Source organism: Aquarana catesbeiana, linkage group LG06 (assembly GCF_042186555.1).
Source record: "Aquarana catesbeiana isolate 2022-GZ linkage group LG06, ASM4218655v1, whole genome shotgun sequence".
Classification (NCBI taxonomy): Eukaryota; Metazoa; Chordata; class Amphibia; order Anura; family Ranidae; genus Aquarana; species Aquarana catesbeiana.
The window spans coordinates 355466206-355478878 of record NC_133329.1 but is presented as its reverse complement, the minus strand read 5'-3'; the positions used below and the strand labels follow the sequence as shown (position 1 = coordinate 355478878).

The 12673-nt window shown below is 46.6% G+C and overlaps 1 protein-coding gene across 4 annotated transcripts in view; it reads left to right on the top strand.

Annotated features, from left to right (window-relative positions):
* Positions 1-12673, top strand: part of TANK (TRAF family member associated NFKB activator) — a 166589-nt gene that overhangs the window by 38650 nt on the left and 115266 nt on the right. The window contains exons 1-2 of one of the 4 annotated variants that reach the window (XM_073634055.1): positions 3455-3519; positions 6713-6778. The exons of 2 other annotated variants lie outside the window; for them this stretch is intronic. In XM_073634055.1, the coding sequence (XP_073490156.1) occupies positions 6744-6778 (35 nt within the window). In that variant the 5' untranslated portion in view covers positions 3455-3519; positions 6713-6743. Of the gene's footprint in view, positions 1-3391; positions 3520-6712; positions 6779-12673 lie in introns of those variants that run through there. One more of the 4 variants, XM_073634057.1, reaches the window with a different exon arrangement.

Here is a 12673-nt window from a genome sequence, read left to right as displayed (position 1 = left end):
AAAAGTACCTGTATCGGTAGATGAGTAAGTGCCTACGGAGAGAGCGGTCTAATTATATATGTAGTACCCTCCCATTAGGGAGGTATGAAAGGTAAGATCTCACCGCTCTGTAGACACCGGGACACATCACCGAGCTGATGGATAGACAATTCCTGCTTGTTCAGTCTCCCGGCAGCTAATCAAGATAACTTCCTTCCTTGTTCAGGGTATCTTCAATAGGGTCCAGATAGTGCCGATCAGGTAGAGAGAAGTTAGGTGGAGCAAGGTAGTATCCCAGACGGCGCGGCCGTCCCAAAGTTACGGAGAAGTATCCTCTTGGCATGTGGGTGGGTCTATAGATACGTTATAGGGAGCGTGATGGCGTCATGCTGACGCGTTTCATCCGTCACCTGGATTTCTTCAGAGCATGCGCTGTAGCCGGAACAACATCCTTAAATAGCCAGAACGTAAGACTGTGTGATCGAGTCAGCGTCTGGTTGTCTGTGTAACAGCGCAACTAATTGACAGCCAAACATACACAACAGACAACACACAGAGTCGGCGGGCCGATCTGAAAGTGCAGAGATCCTCAACATAAGTGAAATAGAAAATAGAAATAAAAATAGCAGAGAATGCGGGCAGTAACAATGAGAAAATGAGGAAAGGTAAAAGGGCTAAATAGAATAATATAAAACAAAACCAAAATAAACAGAAACAGAACAGATCAAACCAAAGGAAGAACACTCCTTATGGAATTGACACCAGAAGAAAAAAGGAGACATAGAATGGATTAATATATAGCTATACAGAGCTAAGGCATGAGAAACACAGAGAGGTTACATTCATTATTCAACCCTTGAGGTTGCATGCTATTTAATTTATATATCCACATTTTTACCTTCTGGCACAGGATACTATTGAAATCCCCCCTTCTCAAAGGGAGATTCAACCTGTAGATGCCCTTGAACGAGAGTCCAGTGGGGTCAACGCCATGAAATTTAATGAAATGCAACGGAATTGGACGTTCATCATCCTTACTGAGGATGCTTTGGACGTGTGCACCAATTCTGATTTTAAGTTGTCTCTTGGTCTTACCCATGTAATTCTTGCCACAGGGGCAAGTAAGCATATAAATTACTCTGGTGGTATTGCAATTAATAGAGTTGTAGATTTTAAATTGTTTTTTCCCATCTGAGTCGGTGAACACATCCGTTCGTTCCACATATTTACAGACCGAGCACCTACCACCTACCAGAAGTTAGGTGGAGCAAGGTAGTAGCCCAGACGCGGCCGTCCCAAAGTTTTGGGGCTTTCCTGGGGCACTCGTGGAATTGGCAGAAGTATCCCCTCGGCATGTGGGTGGGTCTGTAGATACATTATAGGGAGCGTGCTGGCGTCGGCTGACGCGTTTCATCCATCACCCGGATTTCTTCAGAGCATGCGCTATAGCTGGAACAACATCCTTAAATAGCCAGAACGTAAGACTGCGTGATCGAGCCAGCGTCTGGTTGTCTGGGTAACAATGCAACTAATTGACAGCCAAACATACACAACAGACAATACAGTCGCATCCAATTCACATTTCAGGAGCCTGTGACCGGCTCTCACAGGAGCCGTTTCACACATCTCCAGGACGGCTGCGGAACGAACTGAACAGGAGTCCTGTGCGTCTTCTGGTCCGTTTCAGGTCAGAATTCAGCCAAAAATTTAGACTGAAATCGGACCTGAAACCATAAACAAAGATGCACCGGACCCCTGCTGTGAGACGCAGACGGAGATCTGAACACAGCCTAAATCTGGTGGCTGCATTCATTTTCTTATTTTAGGCTTTTTTTTTCACATGGTGTTCCAGCCTGTAACACGCTTCCTATCATATGGAGTCTCCACTCTGGATGGAGGAACAACAGGGACACTTTTGAAGACAGCATTGTCATTTTTTTTGGGGGGGGGGGATAATGTTAGATGTAGTAGCAGGAGATTGACTTGACTGACACATTGAAGCTGAACTCGAGCCAACACTTTATAAGCAACAGGGCCGGGACAGGGGGTGGCCAGGACGGGCGGCTGCCCTGGGCACTGTGGTATGATGTGATGTGGGGGCACCACAAGGAGATGGTGGGAGGGCATATGTGTTGGTAAGGGGGTTGTGAGGGGCAGCAAGGGGTAAGACTTGTTCTAGGAGGGGACACTTGGAGTGTGTGCTAGGAGTAGTGATTTAGGGGGGTTTGTGTTGGGAGGGGGGAAAACGATTTGTGCTAGGAAGTGGGATTTGGGGGTTTTGTGCTAGAAGAGGTGATATGGTAGAGGGGGGAAGGGAATTATGCTGGGAGGGGAGATTTTTTTTGGAGGGAATTTGTGGTAGGAGGGATTTGAGCTAGGAGGGAGATTGGGGGGGGGGGGGGGGGGGGATTCGGAGTGTGGGGGAGATGTGTACTCAGAGAGGAAACTTGAGGGATTTGAAGGGTAGAGGATTTGTGCTAGAAGGGGTGATTTTTTTTTGGGGGGGGTGGCATTTGTGGAATTTCAGCAGGGGAGGCGGATTTGTTCTGGGAATAAGGAGAATTTATCCATAGAGGATAGGCATGCAGATTAGTGCTCAATTTTTTAAGGGGGGGCAATTGCTACATAATTCTTATACACCTTGGGGGGGGGGGCAATTTGGCATGTTCACCCTGAGCTCTAGAAGACCTTGTCCCAGCACTAAGCAATTACACCCTACCGATCGACTTCCATACAATTAGCCTGCCGGATAAATGCCATTCGATCAGTGGCGGCCCATCCATAAGGGGGGCAGGGTGGTTTGTTTGCCGCAGTTAATGTGTTTCCCGTCCGAACTGTCTGCACTAGGTATATGTAAAAAAACGAACAAAATATGGATTCATTTATGTCCCCTGAACGATTTATCGGTCGTTACATGATGGCACTATCATTTGCGCTCACGGCTGAATGTTGATTTTTCGTAAATGGGTTCGAACGATTTTTTGTATAGCGTATGGCCAGCATAAGACATAAATGAAGGTAAAAATCCTGACTGGCTCCCACAGACACATGTTCAATGTAGGAGAATGGTGCTCTTAGGTTTCCACGCAGTGAGGGGAAATTGTTATCAAAACTGGATCCAGGATCTGGAGCAGCTGTGCATAGCAACCAATCAGCTTCTAGCTTTCATTTTCACAGTTTACAGCTAGAAGCTGATTGGTTAGTATGGCCAGCCTGCTCCACGTGCAGTGGGTCCCCTCGGTATCAGTCCTCTCCTCTCCCTCAGCCCTCCACAGTCACTTTCTATGAGGAATGGAAGTTACAAAACTCCCTCCTCAGCTCAGCTCAGCTCTGCGCTGTGTGCAAAGGGGGCGTGTACGGCGCTGACGTCACGGGGACGCGCCTCACCTCATTCAGTTTCCTTTTCTCCGGAGAAGTTTGTAGTATTACCTCAGCTCATGGGCATAAGGGGCGTGTCTAGGGGCGGGGAGTCGTGTGTGTGTTCTTCCTATAGACTCCCAGCCTGCACATCGCTTCCGTGTTGGTGCCCGGAGATGACCGGTGAGTGCTGGGGGTGGGGGATCTGAACTTTCTATGGGGAGATTGTATCCACTCATTGTTACATTGTATCCTTCTGATCATACAGATACAAAGTAACCAGCAAAGTGTATTTTACAGACATGAGGTGACTTTCACCTTGTGTTTAGTTAGATTGCACCATTCAAGGTGGCCATACACCATACAATCTGATTGTACAACTTAATGCTTTAACCACTTCACCTCCAGAAGATTTACCCCCCCCCCCTTCATGACCGGGTCATTTTTTTTGCTATTACTTTAACTGAAAATTGTGCAACACTGTACCCAAATACAATTGATGTCCTGTTTCCTCCCACAAATAGAGCTTTTTATTTTTATTTTTTGGTGGTATTTGATTTATGGTTTTTATTTTTTGCACTATAAACAAAAAAAAGGCTGAAAATTAAAAAAAAAAAAAAAAAATAAAATAACTTTCTGCTATAAAACACATCCAATAAAAAATGTAAAAACTAACTTCTTCATCAATTTAGGCCAATAATGTATTCTGCTAATTAAAAAAAAAAATCCCATTGAGGCGTATATTGGATTGTTTGTGCAAACGTTATCACGTCTACAAACTATGGGATAGATATATGGACTTTTTTTTTTTTTTTTTTACAAGTAATGGCGGCAATCTGCAACTTATAGCAGGATTGTGGGGGACAAATCACACACTAAGTGACACTTTGGGGGACCAGTAACACTAATAAAGTGATCAGTGCTAAAAAATATGCACTGTCACTGTACTAATGACACTGGCTGGGAAGGGATTATCAGGGGCGATCAAAGGGTTAATGTCCTTACTAATTGTAGGGGGGAGGTGCTTTTACTGTGGGAAGGCAGAGATCCGTGTTCCTGCTTTGTAGGATCACAGCCTTCCCTTCTCACAGCACACGATCTGCCTTGTTTACATAGGCAGACCACCGTTCTATCTGTGTCCTGGACGATCGGGCGGGTCCCGGTGGACATTGCGTCCGCCAGACTTATTGATTGGCTCCTGCTGTGTCCAATCGCAGCGGGAGCAGTTCATCAGCGGTGGGCGTGCCCCGGACCCGGAAGTGCGGGATCATGTACAGGTATGTAGAGGTAAGTGATCCCTCCCAGGGGAGTTGCCTTGCTGCCATATATTTACAGTATACAGTCGGCAAGCGGTTAAGCTCTTCACACACGTTACAATCTCCTTTTAGATCAGCCAAAAAACAGGTCCTGTCAGATCAGATACACAATGGGGGTTATTTACTAAAGGTAAATCCACTTTTCATTACAAGTGCAAAGTACTGAAGGTCCACTTGGAAGTAAAGTCGCTGTAGATCCGAGGGGGACATGCAAGGAAAATAAAAAACAGGATTTTAGCTTGTATGTGATTGGATGATAAAATCAGCAGAGCTTCCCCTCATTTCAGATCTACCCCTCAGATTTACAGCAACGTCACTTCCAAGTGCACTTGTAGTGCATAGTGGATTTGCCTTTTGGAAATAACCCCCATTGATTGAATAGAGTAGGCAGATCCTCAGATTAGGCTCCATTCGCATCCATGCGTCGTACTTGTGGCATCATCAATTGGTAATGGCACCCCAAATGCAGGAGCGGGCATGTGCATCAGCTGGAGGGCATCATCCTGTGTCGGCTGCAAGAACCTGCAATAGGCAGTCGGTTCCGGATGATTATAGAAGAGGAGATGGTGGTGTGGGATCTGGCGCCTGGCAGCAAATTGGGGGAGTCCAGAAGAACAACGCTGGATTTGCTGAACCAGTGAGTATGTCATTCAGGATTAAAGGAAAGGGTGAACAAAAAAAAACACCCGCACAGCGGGGACACAAGGAAATGATGTTCCTCTTTAACCACCTTCCGCTATGGCCAAAGGGTGGCTACAGTGCGGGCGCGCTATGGACGTCCTCCCCTGATCATGCGCCCCCCTGCGGCACGCATCGGAACAGATCTGTGATCGCTGTGTTCTTCAGACACAGCTGATCACAGATCTGGGTAAAGAGCCAATCACAGTGGCTCTTTATCACGTGACCAGCTGTGTCCAATCACAGTGTGAACAGTATTTTGCCGGTTACCAGCAGTACGCTGACAGGGCGAGGGGAGCCAATAACCAGCAAATCCACACAGGGGACATCTACACTAATGATCAGTGCCCTGATTATCAGTGCAGCCCCAACAGTGCCCATGAGTTCTGCCAATCTGTGCCCATCAGTGCCACCTATCATTGCCCATCAATGCCTGTCAGCGAAGGGAAAAAAATTACTTATTTACAAAATTTTATAACAAAACTTAAGAAAGTTTTTTTTTCAAAATTCTCAGTCTTTTTTTGTTTGCTTAGCAAAAGATTAAAAAAAACACAGTGGTGATTAAATACCACCAAAAGAAAGCTCTATCTGTTTCCAAAAATTATAAAAATGTTGTTTGGGTACAGTGTAGCATGACCGCGTAATTGTCATTCAAAGTGTGACAGCGCTGAAAATGTGGCCTGGGCAGGAAGGGGGTGAAATTGCCCAGTAGGCAAGTGGTTAAAAATAAAAAGCTTTAGGGAATATAATTATATTGACCAGCAGGCGGGAAGCGTAAAATGTTGGTGTATGTAAAATGAGGAAGAATAGGTTAAAGCCCAACTCCGGGCAACAAAAAAAATAACCCCTTGCAGTAGGACTGTGCCACTTTTTTAAACACCGCTTTAAGAGTTGTTCCGCTTTTTTTTTTTTTTTTTTTTTTTTTTTTCCTGCTTCTAAAAGCCCCTCCATGTTAGCCTATGTATCAGTGCTCATATAAATATTTACAGGCATTTAGAGGCAGGAAAAAAACAAAACAGGGCTGGTGCTTTCTGGGGAGGAGCATTCCAGTGTTAAAAACTGCTTGCCGTGTCTAAGCGCACTTTAGCACTAGGCGCATCAGGCCAATGGAATGAATGAACACCTAAGCACTTGATGCGCCTAAACACATTTGCAAAACACAGCTTTAAGTAAGCAAGGTCCATAAAAGCATGGATGAGCGCGTTTGGGGAGGAGGAACTTGACTGGCCTGCACAGAGTCCTGACCTCAACCTGATAGAACATCTTTGGAATGAATTAGAGTGGAGACTGCAAGTCAGGCCTTCTTGTCCAACATCAGTGCCTGATCTCACAAAGGCGCTTCTGGAAGAATGGTCAAACACTCCCATTTTTTTTTCTGACAGCTCGGACACACTTATAAATTCGGCACTTTGAATGGCTCTAGAGGAGAGAGGACTCCAGATAAACAGGTATAACTTATGTAGGAGGATTTGTTTAATCAATGTATCACCTGAGGCCAGTCACTTCACTGGGTATATGTAATGGCTTACAGACACTTTTTAACGTAGAAATCCAGGGTAAACTTAACTAGCCTTAAAGTGGATGAAAACCAGATTCATGAAATTTGACCTAGGCACATCTATCTGTTGTGTTTTTGTTCTCACTCTTCAAAGCCCTAAGTCCCGTGTCTTTCTACTGCTCCGTTCTTTTGTTATCAGCATGATAGCTTCCAACATGTTCTCCGATTAAAAGCAGCTGAACATTTTGTGTCGGGATGGGTGATATAAATAGATTAGCAGAGAGCTTGTCTATTCACAGCACAGCTCTGCAAGTATCTTTGTTCCTCTGCCTATGTGGAGGGGGGGGGGGGGTGTGCCTTTCCTCCAATCAGCTGTCACACAGTGTATGCCCAGACTCCACACCCACTGCTGGAACAGGAAGAAAAAATTCTAACACAATGTTCACTTTCTAAAGAATATAGCAAGATGAAGACAGCAGATATACATGTCAAACTTATGTAGGGAGATTTGTTTCATCTCTGTGTATCATCTGAGGCTCGTCACTTCACTGGGTATAGGAGAAGGTTTACAACCACATTAAAAATGCTCCCCCCAACACTTCTGCTGACTAACCTGTGTAAGAAAGAGGTGGATATAAATATATATTTACCTATTTTTTGGTCTGCTCCGGTCTGGTAACGTGATCTGGCTCCCCTGTGTCAGTCATTGGCAGCTGCAGGGGAGAGGAAGGAGCACTCTACAGCGGATGGGCTAAAAGAGCCTGTGGATGACATTACCACACCCAGGCATTCCTGCCATTGTCGAGCGTTCTCTCCTCTCCCCTGCAGGTGCCGCTGACTGACACGGAAGATCATGTGACCTGGCTAGAGCAGATCGCCAAGAGCGAATGTAGCAGTTTCACTGGATGAATAGCTATGGGAATTTTTTTTCAATACACCCCAAGTCTCTTATAGTTGCTTACCTCTGTTTTTTTCAGTGAACTAGTTACTTGCCTACACAACACTGTTTAGTGCAGCGGTAGGCAACCCCTGGCAAGCGGCACTCAAAGCCTCTTTTGCCGGCACTCGACTCCCCCTACCCCCCCCCCCAGCAGCGCCGGGAGAAGTCAGTGAGACACTAATGCATTCCAATCTCAGAATTCCCCACACCGCACCTGTACTGAGGGGGAGGCACTGTGCCCCCACACATTGTAAAAGATGGAAAACATTGTTTGGTTTTCTAACTTTTCTGTAGCTGCGATCGTCAGCTTGTGTGATGGGGAAGAGATTGGATGCAGTTCTGCTGAGGGGGGGGGGTCCCTGTTTCCAGGAGGATGAGGACTGTCATTGGCCACTGCTAAAGCCAATCACAGTCCTGCTAGCCCCGTCCACCATCTGGAGGAAGATTGGTTGCCACTACCAATCTCAGAAAGAAGGGAATTCACTGTGATTGAGAAAACCACAATCAGGTGATAGTTTGTGGAGTTACTGTTGAGCTTCTGGGAACTTTGTTGAAAATATTCCTGAACCTTTGCGTCACTTACTACTGAACTCCACTGAACTCTGTGTACCTTTTAAGCCAGAGCCAGTATTTAGTGCAATGAAAATCACACCAAATGTTTGCTGCGGCGCAGTGGTGGGGCAGATGAGCAAATAAGTTCAGTGTTAGGACAGATGAGAAGATGGTTCAGTGGTGAGACAGAAGAGCATGGGGGTATGGCAATGGAGCAGATGTACAGGGGGTTACAGTGGTGGGACAGAAAAGCAGGGTGGTACAGTGGCGGGACAGAAGAACAGGGTGGCACAGTGGTGGGACAGAAGAGCAGGGTTGGACAGAAGAGCAGGGTGGTAGTGGAAGAGCAGGGTGGTACAGTGGCGGGACAGAAGAGCAGGGTGGTACAGTGGCGGGACAGAAGAGCAGGGTGGTACAGTGGCGGGACAGAAGAGCAGGGTGGTACAGTGGTGGGACAGAAGAGCAGGGTTGGACAAAAGAGCAGGGTGGTAGTGGAAGAGCAGGGTGGTACAGTGTTGGCACAGAAGAGCAGGGTGGTACAGTGGCGGAACAGAAGAGCAGGGTGGTGCAGTGGTGGGTCAGAAGAGCAGGGTGGTACAGTGGTGGGTCAGAAGAGCAGGGTGGTACAGTGGTGGGTCAGAAGAGCAGGGTGGTACAGTGGTGGGACAGAAGAGCAGGGTGGGACATTGGTGGGTCAGAAGAGCAGGGTGGTACAGTGGCGGGACAGAAGAGCAGGGTGGTACAGTGGCGGGACAGAAGAGCAGGGTGGTACAGTGGCGGGACAGAAGAGCAGGGTGGTACAGTGGCGGGACAGAAGAGCAGGGTGGTACAGTGGCGGGACAGAAGAGCAGGGTGGTACAGTGGCGGGACAGAAGAGCAGGGTGGTACAGTGGCGGGACAGAAGAGCAGGGTGGTACAGTGGCGGGACAGAAGAGCAGGGTGGGACAGTGGCGGGTCAGAAGAGCAGGGTGGGACAGTGGTGGGACAGAAGAGCAGGGTGGTACAGTGGCGGGACAGAAGAGCAGGGTGGTACAGTGGCGGGACAGAAGAGCAGGGTGGTACAGTGGCGGGACAGAAGAGCAGGGTGGTACAGTGGCGGGACAGAAGAGCAGGGTGGTACAGTGGCGGGACAGAAGAGCAGGGTGGGACAGTGGCGGGTCAGAAGAGCAGGGTGGGACAGTGGTGGGACAGAAGAGCAGGGTGGTACAGTGGCGGGACAGAAGAGCAGGGTGGTACAGTGGCGGGACAGAAGAGCAGGGTGGTACAGTGGCGGGACAGAAGAGCAGGGTGGTACAGTGGCGGGACAGAAGAGCAGGGTGGTACAGTGGCGGGACAGAAGAGCAGGGTGGTACAGTGGCGGGACAGAAGAGCAGGGTGGTACAGTGGCGGGACAGAAGAGCAGGGTGGTACAGTGGCGGGACAGAAGAGCAGGGTGGGACGGTGGCGGGACAGAAGAGCAGGGTGGGACAGTGGCGGGACAGAAGAGCAGGGTGGGACAGTGGCGGGACAGAAGAGCAGGGTGGGACAGTGGTGGGACAGATTTGCGGGGGCAGTGATCTGAGGTGTGAAGGTGCAGGAATTGGGGTTGATCTGAGGCGTGAGAGTGCAGGATGTTAATTTCTCACTACTAAAGTAGTTTACAGCATTTACTTTAAAAAATCCTTTTGGTGATCGAGAGTGTGAAGTTGACATTTTTTTGTTATAAAATCGTCACTCTCAATTTCTTTGAAAATATTTTTTGGCATACTGTGCTCAAAAGGTTGCCTACCCCTGTGATAGAGGGTCAGCGAAACCCTATCCTATAATGAGTGTATGTTTCACTTTCATTTTTGTTTTGTCTTTGGTCCTTCATATTTAGTAACCACTTGTGTTCACACTAAACACTTTAGGTGGGATTTGATGAGTAAAACGGAACGCTTTGTGCTGAGTGCAGAAGTGTCAGAGGATCTAGTTTTTGCAAAAATGATTTTGAACTAGAAGGTACTTTTCAAAATTGTGTCCCATACAGAGTCCTTCTTCAGAACTAATACGGTTGCTACATACTAGATCAGCCTTTCTAAATCTTTTCACTCCAGAGGAAACCTTGAAATAATTCTCAGATCTTGGTGCACCTCTGCTGAAACCAATTCATTTGGAGACAGTGGGGAAATTCCCCCTTGCATTGGTGATCATTAGGAAGAATGCAACCCTTATGCCCTGTACACACGATCGGACATTCAGACCATAAAATCCATGGATTTTTTCCAAAGGATGTTGGCTCAAACTTGTCTTCCATACACACGGTCACACAAATCTTGTCGGAAATTCCGAACGTCAAGAACGCGGTGACGTACAACACGTACGACGAGCCGAGAAAAGTGAAGTTCAATAGCCAGTGCGTCTCTTCTGCTTGATTCCGAGCATGCATGGAACTTTGTGCGTCGGAATTGTGTACAAACGATCAGAATTTTACGACAACGGATTTTGTTGTCGGAAATTTTGAGATCTCAAATTTTGTGTGACAGAAATTCCAATGGAAAATGTCAGATGGAGCCTACACACGGTCGGAATTTCCGACAACAAGCTCCCATCGAACATTTTCCATTGGAAAATCCGACCGTGTGTACGGGGCATTACAGTGGTGGTCAAAATGCCACCCTTACGAACAGCTAAAAAAAGATAGTTGGGTCATGCTGTTGGATTTGCCAAGTACCGATGGACCTGAATAAAAGGAAGACACTGTCAGATGGGAGGTCAATCAGCCACAGCTCAAAGAACTCCTAGCAACCTCTGGAGGAACTCCACTGGAGTAACCAATTAAAGACCAGGCCTATTTATCAAACTTGTTGTTTACAAGTTAAAATCATTTTTTTTGCTAGAAAATTACTTTGAAAAAAATATATATAATGTTTGGGGGTTCTGACACCCTAGAGAATAAAATTAAATTTGTTGCAATACTTTGTCACACCGTATTTGCGCAGCAGTCTTACAAACGCAATTTTTTTGGAAAATATAAACTTTTTAAAAATAAAACAGTAAAGTTAGCCCCATTTTTTTTTTTTTTTTTTTATATTGTGAAACTGAGTAAATCGATACCCAACATGCTTCAAAATTGCGCCCGTTCGTGGAATGGCGACAAACTTTGACCCTTAAAAATCTTCATGTTTAAAAATTTCTACAGGTTACCAGTTTTGAGTTACAGAAGAGGTCTTTTGCTAGAATTATTGCTCTCGCTCTAACGGTTGCAGCGATACCTCACGTGTGTGGTTTAAATACTGTTTACATGTATGTAAAGCTTCTGAGGGGAAAGGATTAGATCGTCTGCGTCGCTACCGATGGCTCCGGTAAGCGGCGAAGATGGCCGTAACGTGGCAGGAGGGGGTTGGGCACCTCTCCCTCCGCCGATTTAAAAGTGATCTTGCGGTAAATCCACCGTGGAGACCACTTTTATTCCCCAGAGGACTGCCACCGTTTCAGAAATACCGGGGTTATGGCAGCTATTGGCATAGCTATGACGTATTCTTTGCCAAAGTACCAACGTACAGCTACGACGGTTTGCGGTAAGTGGTTAAACAGAACCCTGGTTGAGAATGGCTGTATTGGATTAACAACATTTTTAGCACCCGAGAAACTGCTCCTGATTTAGGCACCTGACCTGCATTTCAGATTTCAGAAGTGCCATAGCTCAAGATGTGAGTTCATGGGTGCAGTGGGTAGCACTTTCGCCTAGCAGTAAGAAGGGCCACTGGTTCGAATCCCAACCATGACACTACCTGCCTGGAGTTTGCATGTTCTCCCTGTGCCTGCGTGGGTTTCCTCCGGGTACTCCGGTTTCCTCCCACACTCCAAAGACATGCTGGTAGGTTAATTGGCTCCTGTCTAAATTGTCCCTAGTATGTATGAATGTGAGTTAGGGACCTTAGATTGTAAGCTCCTTGAGGGTAGGGACTGATGTGAATGTACAATGTATATGTAAAGCGCTGCGTAAATTGACGGCGCTGTATAAGTACCTGAAATAAATAAATAAATAAATGTGCGATATCAGTGAAGTAAGTTGTGGATAGAAAAAATAAACTCAATGGCGCCAAAAAGAAGAATAATAAAGTCCCAAGGTAAATAAGTCCAATTGGGGAAAAATCACTTGAATGATGCCTGCAGCTATAAATTGGGTAAAAGTTCACAAAAGCAGAAAACAGACAGGCCCATCATCGGTCTTTAGTCACTAGCAGGACTCAATAAAAAGCAGCCAAAATGCTGGCCAAAGGAACCAGGAAGCAACCGTGTTGTGCAGGAGACATCCAGCTGAGGCTTGAACAGTGTTCACCAGTGAGAGCCGTAAGCACACTGGAACGCAAGCCAGCGGCGGGGCCGGAA